Source organism: Triticum aestivum, chromosome 1B, assembly GCF_018294505.1.
Source record: "Triticum aestivum cultivar Chinese Spring chromosome 1B, IWGSC CS RefSeq v2.1, whole genome shotgun sequence".
In the NCBI taxonomy this organism is placed as follows: Eukaryota; Viridiplantae; Streptophyta; class Magnoliopsida; order Poales; family Poaceae; genus Triticum; species Triticum aestivum.
This window is the reverse complement of record NC_057795.1, coordinates 126077850-126100668: the sequence shown is the minus strand read 5'-3', so window position 1 is coordinate 126100668 and position 22819 is coordinate 126077850. Positions and strand designations below refer to the sequence as shown.

The following is a 22819-nucleotide window of genomic DNA, read 5'->3' as shown; positions in this document are numbered from 1 at the left end:
GATACTAGCCGAATGGGCGATGTAAAATCTGAACCATGAGCTTCTACAGCCTTGAGCCTCCTCATTAACTCTTCCCTCTCCAGCATCCTCTTGTTTCTCATGAGCCTCTACAACCTTCACGGGACTCTGCACCATGAGATCGCCAAAGTCCAGGCACGTTTCTACTGGGCTGGCGACAACGATAAGCAGAAGTATCATATGGTCAGTTGGCCTGACATTTGCAAGCCCGGGGAACAAGGAGGCCTCGGCATTATGTGCTCTAAGCGCATGAACATCGCCCTCCTTTCCCGTTGGCTTTGGCGCATTTCACAAGGTCATGTTGGCATCTGGCTCGACATCATCCGGAACAAATACCTGTGCGAACAACCCCTCGCCTTCTGTCAGAGATCTCGCAGCTCCCAGTTCTGGCAGTCGGTCGTCCAGCTTCTTCCGGTTCACCGCATCGGGACTTTCATCTCGGTGGGCTCCGGGGCGTCGACTTTGCTCTGGTTTGATCGGTGGGCCGGAGACGCTCGCTTCGCTGTGCGCTTTCCCGTCCTCTTCTCCATCTCCGTCGATCATGTGATCTCAGTTGAGAGGACCCTTATTGACTTAGGGCCCCTCGCATTCCGGAGGCCATTTGGGCCCCCAGAGTCCGCCACTTGGCGTGAGTTACTGGACTGTGTTGCTCTCCACGAACCGATGGTGGACAGTGGGCCTGACTAGGTGTGTTGGCGCCTGGAGCCTTCTGGCCAATTCTCCACCAAGTCTCTCTACCAGGCCATCGCACCCTCCTCCGCCCCTCCCCCCCTTACGACGGTCTGGTCCATCCGCCTGCCCCTGAAGATCCAGATCTTCATGTGGCAATGGATTCGTGGTCGGATCCCGTCTGGGGTCGAGGTTTGCAAGAGAAATGGCCCGGGCACTGGCATCTGCCCGCTGTGCGGTATCCCCGAAGACTCGAATCACATCTTCTTCTCCTGTGTGTCCGCTCAATTCGTTTGGAGTTGCTTTCGTGAAGTGGTCAGTGGAAATTGGTGCCACGCCAACTTCTCCGGCCTATTTGTCAAACTCCAGAATTCCCCCTTGACGTCTTGCCACATTAGGTGGCTTGAGATTGGGGTCATTGCTTGGACCCTTTGGACGATCCGCAATAAGCTTGTGATCCAGCACACTCCTCTGTGACGAGCTACTGACGATATCTTCAAACTTTCTGGTTTCTTGCAGCTTTGGCGGCCGCTTAGCCGCCCTCAGGACCGTGACGCCATCTCCGCCTTCATCGCCGACCTACGCTCAATGGTTGTTCGTCTATCGCCGTCGCCCCCGCCGCCTCCGCCGGAACCTGACTAGACGCTTGTCCCATTCTCTGACTCTTTTCTTTTATTTTGTCTGGGCTTGTTGAGTTTTGCCCTCAGCAGAACCTCTGTACTTATTTGTGAGACTTGGATGTGTGTGTGTGTGGACTAGTCCTTGTATGTGTGCTCTCTGGCGGTTCGCTTTGTTTATAAAGCGGGGCGAAAGCCTTTTTCGGTAAATCTAAACCATTTGATCGCTTAGTTCCAAAGTCGATCTCACAACAAGATTGGCTAAAGATTGATAAGTATACCTTCAATTCGAGCATGTGTAATCATATCTCTGATTTACTACTGAAAAAATGATTATATTTGAATTCTTTATAACCATGTAGAGCCATCAATGCAAGGATGAATGTATTGCAAGTTGCATGGTTCTTTCGAACATAATTTTGAAGATTGCAACATGTTTCATCAAATAGTACAATGAGCCATTGATAAAGGATGTTTGGAACTTCTTGAAACATAAATGAATGACCAATCTACACCTATTGGTCATGATGGACAAAAGCTATTGCATCGACTAACTCAAGCAGATTCATTTAAAGATGAGAAGGTAAAAGTTGCATATGATGGAATCAAGGTTTCAAGTAAAGAGATTGTTCGGGTGCACAATGAAGATATTCTTGAAGGTGGGAATTCAATCAAAGTTACAATGAAGGCGCCAAACACTGGGGAAAACAGGAAAAATCCAAAGATCGATGCAAGCAAAACCAAAGGAGACGAAGGCCGCAATAAGCACAAGAGTAAGAAATCGAAAGTCACTTTCGCAAAATTATTAGATAAATATCAAAAGAGTGAAGAGAAACATACTTATCCGCCAAATAATCCAAAGAAGTTAAGATCACTCCTTAGGCGCAAGTTTGAGGAGCGGTGGTGGAAAAGGAACAATTTTAATGCTGCATATTCATATCCTACTTTTGGGTCCCCAATGCCAATGCCATGGATGCCTCCTTATGCTAATTTTTATTCATATTCATCATGGTACATGTATGATTCAAGGGCGTATTCTCCATCTTATTTTAAACCATCTCGCCAAGATTATGCAGCTCCAAGTAGACCAACATTCAATGAACAATCATATATTAAAGACCGTTTCAATAAAAAAGAATCGGTTTAGAGCTCAAGAATTGAGAAAAGATGTGGTCAAGTGGCGTATCCCGTGAATCGAAGGCAACAATTTGATATCAACAAACACAAATCAATGAATACAAGTGCTCCCGACGTATGAATTAATTCACCAAACCAAGGATCACGAAGGGGCTACAATCCGGGTACGAGAATTAAGGATGAGAAGATCATAGATCAAAGATAGAGGAGCAGCAGATGATACATTGGTCGAATACTAGAGGAGGCAGTAGTTGGAGGAGGAAGAAGGCATTAGCATGATCCCCTTTCGCTTGCAGCCGCTCTCCTCTTATAGCCACTGAACTAAGAAGTCCGTTGTAGCGGATCCACAACCCATGTTCACTCAGCCCAAGTTACCTCTACGTATGGGTATGACATCAAGTAAGTTTATTGTGTTAAGAAAGATGTTGCAAGTGTGCAACTACAGATTTTATTTCAAATGATGAAAGGCCAATACAGATGTTGACATTTGCAAAGGCATCGAGGTGAAGCAATCGATTGTTCAAAATCTATCTACTTACTAAGCTCCCGTGAAATGGAGCGCTGAGAGAGCTTTGGTGTTCTTTTTTCTTCTGTGGTGGGCCTTGTTGGTCAGGCTCAGGCCTCATTTTCGAGGGAGCTCTCGGCTATTTGGATTTTGCTTCCGCCGTGGTGTGCCATGTACGTCAGTGGGTCGGTCGACCGATGGTTTGCTTCGGATGGCTTGTTTCGTCCCAGCTGTGCACCTTCGTGTCGGCTATTTTGGGCCTTTTCTATTTCCGTGTCGCCTGTGCAGCCTCTTTGACTTTGTAGAAAGGAAAAGCGAGTTTAAGAGATAGGCGAGGATGTCGTGGTAGTCACGTCTGGAGTCCTCCGTTGCGGTGTGCTCAACTCAGCTTTCGCAGTGGCCGTGGCCGTCGTCGTTCATGTGGGCAGTGACCAGTGATGTGAGAGAGAAAAGGGTGGAAGCAGCAGAGATGGGAGACAACCGTGCGAAAGGAGAACCAAGGGCAGACGGGAGGTCCGCACGATGATGGCCTCTAGACGTTCGCAGGCGCGTGCTTCTCCTGTGATGAAACCGGCTTCTGATCTTCGACCGTCGTGTGCGGGACGTCGTCGGCTACGGGTTGCCAGCGGCCCCGGTTGGCAGTAAGCGGGGACGCCGGATCGTCGGCTAGGCAGCTCCACATGCCACCCGTTATGGGGAGCAGCGGCATCGCATGAGCCTGATAATAGTCGACGGCGCAGTTGCGTAGGTAGACGCACAAGCTAGCACACACACCAATCTGATGGACCTTATCGCCGGTTGGAAACACATGCAAACATGCAAGTTCGCTTTGACAGAATTTGCCATTCACGGAGTCCATATCCTTGACCACCTTGACAGTGTGGAACACGGGGTGGAGTAAAGCCCGGACGTTACTCATCCGGCAGCACCCGGCCAGGTCATGCACGAGGTTGAGACCGATGGACCGTCCTCCGCTCGCCTCCGGCACGCCGGTGACACTCCATTTTTTGAAGTGCTGCAACCCGAGTTCGGTCGATCATGAACTCCCTGACCGCCGCCACGGTGTGTAGCCGTTGTCGTGCGCTGTAACGACTATCGCGATGCTGGATGGCCGGTCAGGTATGCGGTCGCCGGTCAGGCAGGAGGCCACGGACGGTGTCGTCTGTAGTATGTGAGGTATTTTTTTTAAAGGTATGTAGTATGTGAGGTATATATGACTTCGTATCTATACTATCTTTCGGTAGTCTTGAACGATCTTGTACTTTGTCATTTCAAATATCAATAGAGAATCTAATAGATAACCAACTTTTACAATTTATATCAATATTGATTCTTGGAATTTTCTTAATTTATGCTTTACAACGCGTGTTTCCTTTTTGCATGAATATTGATTCTTCATATTTTCTTAATTTGTGTTTATGGCGCAGCATATCCCGCCTATGCTTCTAGTCAAGGTGTAAGTCTAAACAAAAGAAATTGAGAGTGCACAAGTTCAAGAAAGAGTTGGCATTGTCTAAAATGGAATCATAGCCGAGGTTAATTCTTTGGTGGATTTTTTTTGCAAAACCTTGGTGCACAAGGGCTGAAAAAGAGGAACAGGGCATGGATAACCAACGGAAGCAGTCAAAACAAGAATGATGTGCAAGTTTCTGTTGCAACAAGTGCAACAAAAATAAAGGAGAAGAATAGAAGCAACAAACAATTAAGTCAAAGGTTTGCACCTCCACTTCAAAATCTTCGATTAGCACATCATCTATGTTCTTCAACCATGCTATTGATGCCTTTGCCCAGGTACCCTCCATGGGCAGATTTCAGAAACTATAGTACTAGACACTGCAGTGCAAAGCTTCTTGCATATATATGTTCAGACAGTACATATCAAATACGGTGAAGTGACACCATCTTCTTCCATAGTGGCAAGAAAGTGCGTCGCATATCGTGAGTGATATATGCTACTCTCGAGCACTCCCTTTGATCACACAGCTTTATTTACAATCCACAATAGCAAAACACCAGTTACCACTACAGTAAGTTATCCGATACACGAAGTAGAAGGGCTATGGCGCATAGGAAAACAATGGTGGCATCCATGACTGCATCTAGTCCCATCAACCGCGCCATCATCTCTGCGAGGGTTTCACGCCCGTGCATCTGCCAAACATGAGGTTGCAAGTAAGTACCCACTAAAGAAATGTTCAAACGAAGATAAGCAACTGCATTTTTTCCTTTCTATCTTTCACATTCAGTTGTACTCTCTCTCTATCAAAATATAAGACTGTCTTGACATTATGATAGTGTCAAAAAATCGTCTTACATTTTAATACAGAGGGAGTATTTAGGACTGTATATCTAATGTCATTTCTGTGTTCATTTGTTGTTAATGACAACCCAGAGGTGGAGTCAGCCAACTTCTGGAGCTTAGGCCAAACCTTCAGTGTGGCAGTTCTGATGAGTTCTTGCCCAACCAAGTTTTCGCTTGACCCCTAGTGCTTAACTAGAGACCTGACACTTGTTCTGCCAAAAGATTCCAATTTGTATTTTTCTGAGCGTCATATTTGTGATTGCCCCATAAATATGTGTGGGTTCATAAATAAGAGAGATCACATCTCACCTCTAGTACTACGTAAGAGCCGGACGGGAGTGCTTTCTCACCATAAATTAAGGCAGTTTGTACTTTGTAACATCCATATAAATCTTAATAGCCAACAAGTAAAAAGGTAAAGATTGAACGAGAGCAGGTCCAGCAATTTTCCTTGATTGGCAGAAAATTGGGGCCTACCTATGAAGGTTACAATTGGTACTCTTACTGTTTACCTGCACTCCATAACCCCAGTAAAAATAAATCAAGTGGGTCTTCTCTTACGTGAGTATGACTTGTACGAAAAATCAATTTAAGTTTGCAATGTACATGTGAACTTCATATACAGTATGAACAATAGATGAATGATATATCAGGGGGAATAAATCAAACCTCTACAAGATTCTTCAGTTTCATAGAGAAGTTCTGCTCAGCATGTTGGATACAGTAACGCAACATATCCAACACAGCTATATCAGTTTCATAGTCATCAGAACCTGTGTAGAAGATATAAGGTGTATTTCTTAGTTATGCATCATATTGAGAATGTGGCAAAAGCAACTGTGCAATACCTGGTATATCAAAAATTTGTTGGGGTGGAATGGCAAGTGTCTCTGCTAACTCATTCTGAACTTGGGAACGCTGTTGAAATGATAGTCTATCCCCGTGAGTAACCACAACAGCAGGCTTGTCATCTGCAATCACATTTGCTATAATCACTCTGATGCTGACAGTAACAAATATAAATTTATCATACCGGTTAATTAATGAAACACATTGTTCAATGAGCATGCTGAGAATAAAAAGGCAATAATTCTATACAACAAATATACATTACATAAATCACAAATCTGTATACAAACCTGCTCAAAGGAAATATGTTTCAAACTATTCAAAGGAGTATTAGTAACAAATATATATGTGTTCATTTGTATATGCATATATTTATTACAAATTTAGCACATTAAGGAACTACATAAAACTATAAGCATCATAGCTGCCCATACCTCCAAAAGACAAGAATGGATTCATAAATGTCTCGCGGAGCATATCCATGTATCCTTTCTTATCACTTCCAATTGATGTTAGGATAGAAACACCATCAACCACAAATATCACAAAGTTGACCTTCCTGGTTTTGCAAGGCAAAAAACTGTATTGCCTCCCCATTGATTTGAGGTTCTTAATCTTAGTGTCATCATCAGTATCCCTGTCAAAAAAATGTGTTGTGAAAAAAGTTAGCTAGTGCTATATCGAGTAGTTAGTTTTCATATGTTGTATATTGCTTCGTTTAAGACTAAATAAGATTTATGGAAAACTTAAAAGGAAATGACAAAATAATGTTGAAACATAAGAATAAACTGAACACCTCTCTATGCATGTTCTGAAGGATAGTACTTGCAGGAAGCACAAGAAATAATTTTTCAGGATAGTAAATGCAGGAAACATTTCAAATAATTCTCCATGTGTTCCCTTTAAGATACTAAAACATATTGTGACATCAAATTCTGTAGAAATCTTGAATGACGAAATGTTGACAATCATAGACTTTTTGACTGACACAAAGATCCACTTGATAATGTATCTTTTGGTGTGAAGAATTAAAAGCCCTAGAATACTCATCCCTGTAATTACAAGTGTCAGTTTTTTTTTTTTGCGAGAAAATTACAAGTGTTGGATGACAACAAATTTCTCCCAACGAAAATCCTAATGCACAGAACACCTACAGGACAGTATATAATTGAATTAAGGGCCACCTCTTACCACGTCACCATCTCCCCATGACTAATTCCCTTCGTCATCCAACGTTGCAGCATTTTGAAATCCTTTTCTGGGTTTCTGGACAAGCTTCTTGTATCACAAATACATATACCGTTTGAATTTCTTGGAATTTTGTACTCCCGGACGAAGCTTGTACCATTTGATTTGGAATTGTCTAGCAATGTAAACAGCAGTAGGAAAATCAGCTGCAATCACACATGTCGAAACAGTGCGCCCAAAATTGATAAGACTTACAGGAAACCTGCGCCCGCTCTGGTGCAAACGGATCGTCATCTTTGTCAAAGACCCGTGTAATTCGGTTCACAAGTGTACTTTTCCCAGCACCTCTGGGACCCGCCAATAACAATGTGGTGGTATCAGGCAACAAATAATCCCCAGCTTTTGTGTCGCCAACTCCTTCAATCCAGTACCCAGGCTTATACCTGCTCATAGGTTGAAATGACTGAACGAACATGCTGACCTCTCTATGATCTTTATCTACAAGATTTTTTAACTAGCTTTGCTACTTCAGCATCATGTCATGAAAAATATTTATACAGTAGAATTTTTTTCTCCATGTTTGTTTACATAATCGCCTATGAACTCACTCAAAGCAAAGAACTCATTGGAGTAGATACATAATACGTACCGACGCTGTATTACATTTGGAAATACACCATAAAGAACACCAAGCTAGTTTTTTAAGATAGGTACCAACCATTTCAACTTACGGGTTTATAAAATGTAAGTTCTGTAAACTGAGGTTCAAAATGGTATCCCGATTTAAGAGGACAAATTAGTCTAAACCAACCCCAAGGTGGGACTGAAATATTGCTGTCCCATAACGCAGACTTCAGCGATGATCATGTGTAAAGTGAGTACACATCAACATACGTCCATTCCAAAACCAGAGGCATGACACCCCTTTCCAGCATCCCTTTTAGAGAATCATGTATGTGGCGCGTCAAATTACATGTTCTAGCAGTAGCACTCGGTATTTTCAAACAATAGTAGCATCTTAAGTTCTCAACACAGAGACTGGGGCCTATTTTCAACGACCACTAACCCTTCAGTGTAGATGTAAATATCACAGGAGCAGAGCACAAGAGATAAACAAAGAAATTAAAAGGGCCACGCTACCTCCTGATGAGGTCTTTCGCCTCCCGCAGCGACCGGTGCTGAAATTGGCTGCCGTAGAGAAGGGCCTCCACCTCGGGGTCGTCGCAGATGCAACCCCCTTCGGAGTCGCCGTCAGAGACCGGCACATAATCGGCAAACTCTGCCACCACATAATTAAGCGGTCCATGCGCCAACAGGTCAAGAACAGAACCGATCGTACTACCAGATGGAAATTGCGATCAATCGGTTACTGGCAGAGCGAATCACCTCGAGGAAGGGGCTCCGATGAGGACGAAGAAGGGGAGGCGGGGATGCCGGTGGGGCTGAGGTCGCCGCTGCCGCCACCCATGGATTTCTGGCAGAGGTCGCGCGATTTGGGGTTTCCGCGGGTTTGGGGGTGGAGAATAACGAGGAGATGGTGGGGCCAGAGTAAAGTGGTCACGTCGTAAGTATTCCGATCGAGATATTTTGACGATGCAAGCAGGGGTTTCGCCGATTTCATCTTTGCTATTTGGTACTCCGTATTTGCTATGGGCGTGTTTGGTTGCAGCAGTGAACAGTACCTGCGTTGCATACATATCTCAACCCAGTTTAACATTAAAAAACAGCCTCATATGCGACATCTGTAAGTTGTTTGGTTGTCTGCATATGGACTTCCTGCATTAGGGGATCAACTTTGGCACGTTGTTTGGTTGCCTGCATTGTCTCGGCGCATACAACTACACGTTGTTTGGTTGCCTGCATGGGATATGATTAAAAGCTAGCACTTGCACTTAGCACACAGGGTTAAGAGCTAGTAGAGGAAGGGGGAGAAGAAATGCAGTGTGCGCCGGACCATGGCGACTGCGGTGGATAGTGGCCGTGGCGCCGTGTCCGACATGACGAGCATGGAATCGTGGGTGAGTGACCCCGTCGGCGGCACGGCGAGCGACACCGTCGGCGAACTAGTTGCGGTGCTCGCGCAAAGACAGTGGACAAGTGAGGAGAATACAGTGCTTGCGCCATGGTATCGTCCATGCGGTAGAACGAGAGAGGAGGTCGAGATGATCGAGCCGGAAACGACTCCAGTGTAGTGGGACAAGAGAGAGGAGGCTGAGAGGAGGCCAAGATGATCGACCCCGTCGGTGGCGCGGCAAACTGCAGTGTGCGCGCCATTGCAACGTCGGTGCAGTAGGAGGACGACAGAGAGTAGGCCGAGATGAGCGACGCCAGAAACGACTCTAGTGTAGTAGGACACACGCAAAGAGATCAAGGGGAAGGGCGTCAGCATCGAGAGGGACGAATAGGAGGGCTTTGAGTGGAGGACAGAGGAGCTCGACATGGCGGCGGCGGTACAGTAGACTGTTATTCAAAGAGAGAGAAAGCTACGATCGTAGAAACCAAAAACTTAAAACACGAATGTTGTGAGGAACTGCAAGGTTAGGCTGCTGTTCAAAGGAAATTTCAAATGATCGATCCTGCGCGATGAATCTTACAAAATTTGTGCAGAATAGCTCCAAGCGGGAAGACGAAATTAAGAACTTATGGCCGACGAAACTACGAATCGATCACCTGAATGGAACCGTAGCATCGAGGTGCATCTTTTCATGTAGAGCTTACCTCGAACTGAAGCACCGTTGTGTAGATCAGAGGGAGGAGATTAGATAGGAGCTTATTGGAGGTTGGAGAAGACCTCACGTAATCACCTCGCATCCCTCCCGTCCCCATTCGTGCAAGGGCCCGCTCGCTTGCGCTCGGCTCGGCCTGGCTCGCGAGAAACTGTCGATTCAAGCGTTTCCAGCGAGCCATGCTCTGGGCTACTTTAAGAAACGTGCAATGAAGGCCCAACAGTGAAACCAGTCAACCAAACAGGCCTCTTGCTTCCCACACGGGCCTGGTTGGGCTATATGTGGGCAACCAAACACGCCCTATTAGGCCAACTCCAACTCGTCGACCCATCTTCCTGTGTTCGTTTGAATTCGCATAGACACAAAAACGTTGTCCAGCCCACCAAAGGGACTCGTGGACACCCAGAGAAAGCCCACGTCCTTCTCCCTTTGTTTTCCCCTGGGCCGTCTATGACACAACGGCCATTACCCTCTTCCACACCCCGGCCTTGTCATCCTCGTCCTCGTCACCCAGTCTCGGCCTCTTCACCACCGTCGCATCCATCGATGGGCCCACCGCCACCGCATCCACCAACACCTTGCCGCCATTGCGGCCGCTTCTCGCCGTCGTCGGAGTACTACAAAGCCTGCCTACCCAGGGTTGCCGGCATCCCTCAACATACCACCTCTACCTCCACAGTCACTGCTGGAGGACGCGGGCTTCGACAGACCTGCTGCATGAACGGGCCAAGAGTGGTGCCCTTCACCGGCCACAACTCGTCCACACCCGCATCCATCGTCTCCCACAAGGTGTTCAGTTGTTTGTCGATCCAGACTCCTCAACGCTCGGCGTCGTCTAGTGAGGTATGGATTCGTCGCTCCGAAGGATCTTGGGAGAGCTGGCAGACTGATTGAGAGAAGCAGTCAGCAGCCACTTATCGATGTTTAGGCCCTCATTATGAGGTAAAACACTATTCCTGCTCGTGTTGTATATTGCAATGGGGGTGTACAAAGTACAGAGAAATTCTAACTTATAATGTTCTCCCTATCAACTAGTTTGGTCGCGTCTTATATAAGATACCGCCCCCTAAGGTTACATGAACCTAGTGAGCTACGTTGGCGGAGGTGAGTCCTCTACCACTAGTAGAAAACAGGGCTTTGGTTGGGGCATGGCCAGCCCATTAGTCTCGGTTCAGTCACGGACTGGGACCCATGCGGGGCATACGTCATGGTTCATGCGCCCAGGGGGCCGGCGGGGCCTCATGGGGCATTTGTCCCGGTTCGTCTAGACCCATTTGTCCCGGTTCCAGGCATGAACTGGGACCAATGGTCCTCGCTTCTGGCCTACAGCCATTGGTCCTGATTCGTGGCTGGAACCGTGACAGAAGGGGGGCCTTTAGTCCCGGTTCCAGCCACGAACCGGGATCAATGAGGTGGCTATATATACCCCATCGCCGGCGAGTAAAGCACTCCACACTGCTCTGTTTTTTCTGGCGGCGAGGGGAGAGCTTTGTGGTGCTCTAGCTCACCTTCTATGCACATGAGGTGTTCGATGAAATGCCTGAGGCACACTAGTTAAGTTTTCTCCTCTCAAAGCTCGACCTCAAAGCTCCATTTTCCACGAGATTTGTCTAGGTTTAGCGGTCCGTCCCGTCCCGTCCCCGTCTTCATCGTCGTCGATCACCCGCGCTGATCTCGTCGCCGGCACCACCGTGGTGAGCCTCTTGTTCTTATCTTCTTTCTAAAAGAAAAATGTTCTTACTTGAGATAGATACTTGTCTAATTTTCTTATTTTTTATTGCTTGTTATTATATAGTGTGATGGTTTTGGTATCCGCCCCCGTCGGCCCTCGTCCTGTCTATGATTCGGATGTGGTATATATTATCTTTTATAACTATCTAGTTCATTTATTGTTTATGAAAATTATGTCGACCAACGTGACATAGATTTTATTTATCTAGGAGGTATGTGAACCGGAAATTCCAACCGACCCTATTGTCGAGAGGTTAAATTTAGTTGAAGAAGAAAACAATTACTTGAAGGAAAAAATAAAAAAATTGAGGAGGAGAAGATGATATTAGAGTTGCATGTTACAGATGCCATCGAAGATCGCAAGATCAAGATGGACGCAATGCGTTTGAAGATTAGAAAGATTAGAAAATATGCCATTCATACCGAGGCTTGGTATCATTATGTCGTTGGATCAATTGTTACCTTGGTTGCGATTATGATCGCATTTGTTGTTGCATTGAAATGTTTTACATAGTTTTAATGTATGGTTTAATTAGATGCTCTGGAGAGCTATATGTTGTTCAATGAGAACTATGTATGTACTTTGGTTTTAATGTGATGATGAACTTCTATTAATTTGGTCACTTATCTATTCATGATGTTCTGTAATGGTTTTTGACACACTTAATTATATATAATGCACACAGATGAACCGACAATGGATGTACGGTGACAGACACACCTCCGAGTACGTTAAGGGCGTGCATAATTTTCTCGAAGTGGCTGGGGCAAACAAGCAGAATGGTTTTATGTGCTCTCCATGCCCTATATGTGGGAATACGAGGTCTTACTCTGATTGGAAAATCCTTCACAGCCACCTGCTTTATAAGGGTTTCATGCCACACTATAATGTTTGGACCAAGCACGGAGAAATAGGGGTTATGATGGAAGACAACAAAGAAGAAGAGGACGATGACAACTATGCGCCCCCGGAATATGGTGATGCTGCAACGGGGGAAGCTGCTGAAGATCAAGAGGAACCAGACGATATTGTGCCCGATGATGATGTCCGTCGTGTCATTGTTGATGCAAGGAGACAGTGCGAAAGTCAAAAGGAGAAGCTGAAGTTCGATCGCATGTTAGAGGATCACACAAAAAGGGTTGTACCCCAATTGCGAAGATGGCAACACAAAGCTCGGTACCGTACTGGAATTGCTGCAGTGGAAGGCAGAGAATGTTGTGCCTGACAAAGGATTTGAGAAGCTACCGAAAATATTGAAGAAGAAGCTTCCAAAGGATAACGAATTGCCCGACAGTACGTACGCAGCAAAGAAGGTCGTATGCCATCTAGGATTGGAGGTGCAGAAGATACATGCATGCCCTAATGACTACATCCTCTACCGCGGTGCGTACGAGGATTTGAACGCATGCTTGGTATGCGGTGCATTGCGGTATAAGATCAGACGAGATGACCCTGGTGATGTTGACGGCGAGCCCCCAGGAAGAGGGTTCCTGCGAAGGTGATGTGGTATGCTCCTATAATACCACAGTTGAAACGTCTGTTCAGAAACTAAGAGCATGCCAAGTTGATGCGATGGTAGAGAGGACTGTAAGAAAGATGGGAAGTTGAGAGCACCCACTGATGGGTCGCAGTGGAGAAAAATCGAGAGAAAGTACAGGGTTGAGTTTGCACGTGACCCAAGGAACGTATGGTTTGGTTTAAGCGCGGATGGCATTAATCCTTTCGGGGAGCAGAGTATTGGAGAACGTTGCAGAAAATAAAAAAAATTGTATGCTTCACCAAGATCAATCTATGGAGTCATCTAGCAATGAGAGAGAGGAGTGCATCTACATACCCTTGTAGATCGCGAGCGGAAGCGTTCAAGAGAACGGGGTTGAGGGAGTCGTACTCGTCGTGATCCAAATCACCGAAGATCCTAGTGCTGAACGGACAGCACCTCCGCATTCAACACACGTACGGTTGGGGAAGACGTCTCCTCCTTCTTGATCCAGCAATGGGGAAGGAGAGGTTGATGGAGATCCAGCAGCACGATGGCGTGGTGGTGGAAGTAGCGGCGATCTCAGCAGGGCTTCGCCAAGCTCAGCGAGAGGGAGAGGTGGTACGTTGGGAGAGGGAGGCGCCAGGGACTAGGGTGCGGCTGCCCTCTTTATATAGGGGGCCTAGGGGGTGCGCCGGCCCCTAGAGATCCCATCTCCAAGGGGGGCGGCGGCCTAGGGGGGGGGGACTTGCCCCCCAAGTCAAGTGGGGCGTCCCCCACCCTTAGGGTTTCCAACCCTAGGCGCAGGGGAGGCCCAAGGGGGGCGCACCAGCCCACCAGGGGCTGGTTCCCTTTCCTCTTCAGCCCACGTGGCCCTCCGGGATAGGTGGCCCCACCCGGTGGACCCCCGGGACCCTTCCGGTGGTCCCGGTACAATACCGGTGAACCCCGAAACTTTCCCGGTGGCCGAAACTGGACTTCCTATATACAATTCTTCACCTCCGGACCATTCCGGAACTCCTTGTGACGTCCGGGATCTCGTCCGGGACTCCGAACAACTTTCGGGTTACCGCATACGAATATCTCTACAACCCTAGCGTCACCGAACCTTAAGTGTGTAGACCCTACGGGTTCGGGAATCACGTAGACATGACCGAGACAGCTCTCCGGCCAATAACCAACAGCGGGATCTGGATACCCATGTTGGCTCCCACATGTTCCATGATGATCTCATCGGATGAACCACGATGTCAAGGATTCAAGTAATCCACTATACAATTCCCTTTGTCAATCGGTACGTTACTTGCCCGAGATTCGACCATCGGTATCCTAATACCTCGTTCAATCTTGTCACCGGCAAGTCACTTTACTCGTACCGTAATGCATGATCCCGTGACCAAACACTTGGTCACTTTGAGCTCATTATGATGATGCATTACTGAGTGGGCCCAGAGATACCTCTCCGTCATACGGAGTGACAAATCCCAGTCTCGATCCGTGTCAACCCAACAGATACTTTCGGGGATACCTGTAGTGTACCTTTATAGTCACCCAGTTACGTTGTGACGTTTGGTACACCCAAAGCATTCCTACGGCATCCGGGAGTTACACGATCTCATGGTCTAAGGAAATGATACTTGACATTGGAAAAGCTCTAGCAAACGAACTACATGACCTTGTGCTAAGCTTAGGATTGGGTCTTGTCCACCACATCATTCTGCTAATGATGTGATCTCGTTACCAATGACATCCAATGTCCATAGTTAGGAAACCATGACTATCTGTTGATCAACGAGCTAGTCAACTAGAGGCTTGATACGTCTCCAACGTATCTATAATTTTTGATTGCTCCATGCTACTTTATCTACTGTTTTAGGCAATATTGGGCTTTATTATCCACTTTTATATTACTTTTGGGACTAAGCTATTAGCCGGAGGCCCAGCCCAGAATTGCTTTTTTATGCCTATTTCAGTGTTTCGAGGAAAAGGAATATCAGACGGAGTCAAAACGGAATGAAATCAATTGGAGAAGTTATTTTTGGAAGGAAAGCAACCCAGGGAACTTGGAGTGCACGTCAGGGGAGATACGGGCTGCGAACGAGGGTGGGGGCACCCCCCTGGGCGCGCCCCCTGCCTCGTGGGGCCCCCGTAGATCCCCCGACGTACCCCTGCACCCATATATACTCTTGTACCCTAAAACTTCCAGAACAGAAGATAGATCGGGAGTTCCGCCGCTGCAAGCCTCTGTAGCCACCAAAAACCAATCGGGACCCTGTTCCGGCACCCTGCCGGAGGGGGATCCCATCACCGGAGGCCATCTTCATCATCCCGATGCTATCCATGACGAGGAGGGAGTAGTTCACCCTCGGGGCTGAGGGTATGTACCAGTAGCTATGTGTTTGATCTCTCTCTCTCTCTCTCGTGTTCTCTCTCGTGTTCCCTCTATGGCATGATCTTGATGTATCCCGAGCTTTGCTATTGTAGTTGGATCTTATGATGTTTCTCCCCCTCTACTCTCTTGTGATGAATTGAGTTTCCCCTTTGAAGTTATCTTATCGGATTGAGTCTTTTACGAGAACACTTGATGTATGTCTTTCCGTGATTATCTGTGGTGACAATGGGATATCATGTGCCACTTGATGTATGTTTTGGTGATCAACTTGCGGGTTTTGTGACATTGGGAACCTATGCATAGGGGTTGGCACACGTTCTTGACTCTCCGGTAGTAGCTTTGGGGCACTCTTTGAAGTACTTTTGTGTTGGTTGGATGAATCTGAGATTGTGTGACGCATATCGTATAATCATGCCCACGGATACTTGAGGTGACAATGGAGTATCTTGGTGACATTAGGGTTTTGGTTGATTTGTGTCTTAAGGTGTTATTCTAGTACGAACTCTTTTATAGATCAATCCGAAAGAATAACTTTGAGGTGGTTTCGTACCCTACCATAATCTATATGTTTGTTCTCCGCTATTAGTAGCTTTGGAGTGACTCTTTGTTGCATGTTGAGGGCTTGTTATATGATCTATCTATGTTATTATTGTTGAGAGAACTTGCACTAGCGAAAGTATGAACCCTAGGCCTTGTTTCCTATCATTGCAATACCGTTTACGCTCACTTTTATCGCTCGTTACCTTGCTGTTTTTATTATTTCAGATTACAAAAACCTATATCTACTATCTATTTTGTACTTGTATCTTCATCTCTTCGCCGAACTAGTGCACCTATACAATTTACCATTGTATTGGGTGTGTTGGGGACACAAGAGACTCTTTGTTATTTGGTTGCAGGGTTGCTTGAGAGAGACCATCTTCATCCTACGCCTCCTACGGATTGATAAACCTTAGGTCATCCACTTGAGGGAAATTTTCTACTGTCCTATAAACCCGTGCACTTGCAGGCCCAACAACGTCTACAAGCAGAAGGTTGTGTAGTAGACATCAAGCTCTTTTCTGGCGCTGTTGCCGGGGAGGTTAGCACTTTAAGGTATATATTTAGATCTTGCAATTGAATCTTTTTGTTTCTTGTTTTATCACTAGTTTAGTTTATAAAAGAAAATTACAAAAAAATGGTGTTAAGTTTGTCTCATACGCTTCGTCTTTTTAATATCTTCTGTGAGTTTGATGGAAAGGAAAATTGTGCTCAAGTGCTAGAAGAAGAATGCTTTAAAATGCTTGGTACTAAATCTTTGAATGATGAGCATGATTGCAATGTTGTTAGTATGAATTCCTTGAATATCCATGATGCTAATGATATGCAAAGCCACAAGCTTGGGGAAGCTATGTTTGATGAATATGATATATTTTGTCCCCCAAGTTTTGATGAGAATATTTATTATGATGAAAGCATGCCTCCTATTTATGATGATTATATTGATGAAAGTGGGTTTAGAAGAGTGTCAACTTTAGGAAGTAGTGTTCCCACTATTTTGGAGGATGTTGAATCTTATTGTGATGAACATGAAAGTGGATTTGGAAGAGTGTCAACTTTATTTAGTGATGATTCCACTATTTCGGAAGAGGTTCCAATTGATTATGAGAACAAAGTTGCTATCTATGATGATTATTGTGATGACTTGTATGCTATTAGGAATAATGATAACCATGAAACTTGTCATCATGATTTTAGTTTTCAATTGGATTATGCCTCACATGATAGTTATTTTGTTGAGTTTGCTCCCACTACTATTCATGAGAAGAATTTTGCTCATGTGGAGAGTAGTAAATTTTCTATGCTTGTAGATCATGAAAAGAATACTTTAGGTGCTGGTTATATTGTTGCATTCATTCATGATGCTACTGAAAATTATTATGAGGGAGGAACTTATGCTTGTAAGAATTGCAATAATGTCAAGTTTCCTCTCTATGTGTTGAAAATCTTGAAGCTATGCTTGTTTTACCTTCCTATGCTAGTTGATTATTGTTCCCACAAGTTGTTTGCTCACAAAATCCCTATTCATAGGAAGTGGGTTAGGCTTAAATGTGCTAGTCATATGCTTCATGATGCTCCCTTTATGTTTCAATTCTTATCTTTTATGTGAGCATCATTGCCATCATCATGCCTAGCTAAAAAGGCATTAAAGAAAAGCGCTTGTTGGGAGACAACCCAATATTTACCCTTACTGTTTTTGTGTGTCCACATGATTATGCTACTGTAGTAATCATGTTTTATATCTTTTGTTTCAATAAAGTGCCAAGTAGGACCTTTGGGAAGACTTGGGTGAAGTTTATGTGATCTTGCTGTGAAAAACAAAAACTTTAGCGCTCACGAGAATAGCTGCCATTGTTTACTAGAGAGTGATTTTAGGTTGATTCTTTTTGCATATGATTAATAGACAAATTTCTCAGGTCCACCAATTTATTTCATAATTTTTGGGGTTCCAGAAGTATACGTTTGATACAGATTACTACAGACTGTTGTGTTTTTGACAGATTCTGTTTTCATTGTGTTGTTTGCTTATTTTGATGCATCTATGGCTAGTATTAAGTGGTATGAACCATAGATAAGTTGGAATACAGTAGATATTACACCAATATGAATTTATAATGAGTTCATTACAGTACCTAAGTGGTGGTTTTATTTTCTTATACTAACGGAGCTTACGAGTTTTGTTTTGAGTTTTGTGTGGTTGAAGTTTTCAAGTTTTGGGTAAAGATTCGATGGACTATGGAATAAGGAGCAGAAAGAGCCTAAGCTTGGGGATTCCCAAGGCACCCCAAGGTAATATTCAAGGACAACCAAGAAACTAAGCTTGGGGATGCCCCGGAAGGCATCCCCTCTTTCGTCTTCGTTCATCGGTAGCTTTACTTGGAGCTATGTTTTTATTCGCCACATGATATGTGTTTTGCTTGGAGCGTCATTTTATTTTGTTAGTTTTTGCTTGCTGTTAGTTAGAATAATGTTTTTAATCTTTATTTTCAATAAAAAAGTCAAGGATAGCCTTTGCCATGCTTATTTTGCTAGTATACATGTTGCTGGTTGAAAACAGAAAGTTTACCGCTGTTGCAAAAATTCCCTAGAAAAGTCAGAGAATGGTATAACGTTGAATCTTTTTGCATATTAAGCTCTGATAAATTTATTACAGTGGGAATTTTATTTCATAATTTTTGGAGTCAGGGAAGTATTTATACTCTTGCATTCTTTACAGACTGTACTTTTTTGGCAGATTGCTGTTATGTTTGCATTGTTTGCATATGTTTGCTTGTTTAATTATTCTATTTGAGGATAGGAGTATTAAATATGCAGAGAAATTTAGTATTCAATGTTGAATAATAATGTTAGTGATTTGTTACAGTAGAAGATGTTATGGTTTTGCATTGGTTTATACTAACCTATCTCACGAGTTCTTGTTGAGTTTGTTGTGAATGAAGCTTTTGATAAAAAGAGAAACCGTGACATGAAAGGAATTAAGGAGACACAAAAGCTCAAGCTTGGGGATGCCCAAGGCACCCCAAGATAATATTTCAAGAAGTCTAAAGCATCTAAGCTTGGGGATGCCCCGGTAGGCATCCCGCCTTTCTTCTTCGGCAATCATCGGTTAGTATCGGTTGAGCCTAAGTTTTTGCTTCTTCACATGAGTTGTGCTATCCTTGCAATGTCATTTTATTTTGTTTTGCTTGCTGCTTGAATAAGATACCAAGATCTGAAATCCTTTAATGAGAGAGAGTCTTTGCATAGTTGCATAATTATTTAGCTACTCATTGATCTTCACTTATATCTTTTGAGCTTGATAATTTTTGCTCTAGTGCTTCACTTATATCTTTTAGAGCATGGTGGTGGATTTGTTTTAAAGAAACTATTGATCTCTCATGCTTCACTTAGATTATTTTGAGAGTTGTTAATAGCATGGTAATTTGCTTAAAGATAATATACTTGGTATTCAAGATTTGTGAAACTTTCTTTTGAGTGCGTTGAATGCTAAGATGAGTTTGATGCTTGATAATTGTTTTGAGATATGGAGGTGATAATATCAAAGCAATGCTAGTTGGGGTGATTATGAATTTAAAGAATGCTTGTGTTGAAGTTTGTGATTCCCGTAGCATGCACGTATGGTGAACCGCTTTGTGATGAAGTCGGAGCACAATTTTATTTATTGATTGTCTTCCTTATGAGTGGCAGTCGGGGACGAGCGATGGTCTTTTCCTACCAATCTATCCCCCTAGGAGTGTGCGTTTAGTGCTTTGGTTTTTGATGACTTTTAAATTTTTGCAACAATTGCATGAGTTCTTTTGATTAATGTTGAGTCCATGGATTATACGCACTCTCACCCTTCCACCATTGCTAGCCTCTCTAATACCGCGCACTTTTCGCCGGTATCATACACCCACCATATACCTTCCTCAAAACAGCCACCATACCTACCTATCATGGCATTTCCATAGCCATTCCAAGATATATTGCCATGCAACTTTCCACCTTTCCGTTCATATGACACACATTACTTTTGTCATATTGCTTTTTCCATGAACATGTAGTTGAAATTGTATTTGTGGCAAAGCCACCGTTCATAATTCTTTCATGCATGTCACTCTTGATTCATTGCATATCCCGGTACACCGCCGGAGGCATTCATATAGAGTCATATTTTGCTCTAGTATCGAGTTGTAATTGCTGAGTTGTAAGAACAAATAAAAGTGTGATGATCATCATTATTAGAGCATTGTCCCAGTGAGGAAAGGATGATGGAGACTATGATTCCCCCATAAGTCGGGATGAGACTCCGGACTTTATAAAAAATAAAAGAGGCCAAAGAAGCCCAAATAAAAAAAAGAGGCCAAAGAAGCCCACCAAAATAAAAAAATGAGAGAAAAAGAGAGAAGGGACAATGCTACTATCCTTTTCCCACACTTGTGCTTCAATGTAGCACCATGATCTTCATGATAGAGAGTCTCATATGTTGTCACTTCCATATACTAGTGGGAATTTTTCATTATAGAACTTGGCTTGTATATTCCAATGATGGGCTTCCTCAAAAGTGCCCTAGGTCTTCGTGAGCAAGCAAGTTGGATGCACACCCACTTAGTTTCTTTTGTTGAGCTTTCATATACTTATAGCTCTAGTGCATCCGTTGCATGGCAATCCCTACTCACTCACATTGATATCTATTGATGGGCATCTCCATAGCTCGTTGATACGCCTAGTTGATGTGAGACTATCTTCTCCTTTTTGTCTTCTCCACAACCACCATTCTATTCCACCTATAGTGCTATGTCCATGGCTCACGCTCATGTATTGCATGAAAGTTGAAAAAGTTTGAGATTATTAAAGTATGAAACAATTGCTTGGCTCGTCATCGGGGTTGTGCATGATTAAATACTTTGTGTGATGAAGATAGAGCATAGCCAGACTATATGATTTTGTAGGGATAACTTTCTTTAACCATGCTATTTTGAGAAGACATGATTGCTTTGATTAGTATGCTTGAAGTATTATTACTTTTATGTCAGTATGAACTTTTGTCTTGAATCTTTTGGATCTGAATATTCATGCCACAATTAAGAAGATTTACATTGAAATTACGCCAAAGTATCACTCCGCATCAAAAATTCTTTTTTATCATTTACCTACTCGAGGACGAGCAAGAATTAAGCTTGGGGATGTTTGATACGTCTCCAACGTATCTATAATTTTTGGTTGCTCCATGCTACTTTATCTACTGTTTTAGGCAAAATTGGGCTTTATTATCCACTTTTATATTACTTCTGGGACTAACCTATTAACTGGAGGCCCAGCCCAGAATTGCTATTTTATGCCTATTTCAGTGTTTCGAGGAAAAGGAATATCAGACGGAGTCAAAACGGAACGAAATCAACTGGAGAAGTTATTTTTGGAAGGAAAGCAACCCAGGGAACTTGGAGTGCACGTCAGGGGAGATACAGGCTGCCCACGAGGGTTAGGGGCGCGCCCCCCTGCCTCGTGGGGCCCCCGTAGCTCCCCCGACGTACCCCCTGCACCCATATATACTCTTGTACCCTAAAACTTCCAGAACAGAAGATAGATCGGGAGTTCCGCCGCCGCAAGCCTCTGTAGCCACCAAAAACCAATCGAGACCCTGTTCCGGCACCCTGCCGGAGGGGGATCCCATCACCGGAGGCTGTCATCATCATCCCGGTGCTATCCATGAGGAGGAGGGAGTAGTTCACCCTCGGGGCTGAGGGTATGTACTAGTAGCTATGTGTTTGATCTCTCTCTCTTTCTCTCTCGTGTTCTCTCTCGTGTTCCCTCTATGGCACGATCTTGATGTATCCCGAGCTTTGCTATTGTAGTTGGATCTTATGATGTTTCTCCCCCTCTACTCTCTTGTGATGAATTGGGAAGGAAATATGCCCTAGAGGCAATAATAAAGTTATTATTTATTTCCTTATTTCATGATAAATGTTTATTATTCATGCTAGAATTGTATTAACCGGAAACATAATACATGTGTGAATACATAGACAAACATAGTGTCACTAGTATGCCTCTACTTGACTAGCTCGTGAATCAAAGATGGTTAAGTTTCCTAGCCATGGACAAAAGAGTTTTCATTTGATTAACGGGATCACATCATTAGGAGAATGATGTGATTGACTTGACCCATTCCGTTAGCTTAGCACACGATCGTTTAGTATGTTGCTACTGCTTTCTTCATGACTTATACATGTTCCTGTGACTATGAGATTATGCAACTCCCGTTTATCAGAGGAACACTTTGTGTGCTACCAAACGTCACAACGTAACTGGGTGATTATAAAGGTGCTCTACAGGTATCTCCGAAGGTACATGTTGGGTTGGCGTATTTCGAGATTAGGTTTTGTCACTCTGATTGTCGGAGAGGTATCTCTGGGCCCTCTCGGTAATACACATCACTTAAGCCTTGCAAGCATTGCAACAAATGAGTTAGTTGTGGGATGATGTATTACGGAACGAGTAAAGAGACTTGCCGGTAACAAGATTGAACTAGGTATTGGATACCGACGATCGAATCTCGGGCAAGTAACATACCGATGACAAAGGGAACAACGTATGTTGTTATGCAATTTGACCGATAAAGATCTTCGTAGAATATGTAGGAGCCAATATGAACATCCAGGTTCCACTATTGGTTATTGACCGGAAA

The 22819-nt window shown here is 44.2% G+C and overlaps 1 protein-coding gene across 1 annotated transcript; it reads right to left on the bottom strand.

Moving 5' to 3' along the window:
- Nucleotides 1–4780: 4780 nt before the first annotated feature.
- On the bottom strand, nt 4781–8956 carry LOC123111573 (uncharacterized). The gene is made up of 8 exons (XM_044532388.1): nt 8672–8956; nt 8426–8564; nt 7541–7728; nt 7289–7460; nt 6532–6734; nt 6097–6219; nt 5918–6021; nt 4781–5097 (listed from the first exon to the last, which is right to left on the bottom strand). Exons 1-8 carry the CDS (start codon nt 8904–8906, stop codon nt 4969–4971), a joined length of 1293 nt encoding a protein of 430 aa, XP_044388323.1. The 5' UTR covers nt 8907–8956; the 3' UTR covers nt 4781–4968.
- Nucleotides 8957–22819: the final 13863 nt, after the last annotated feature.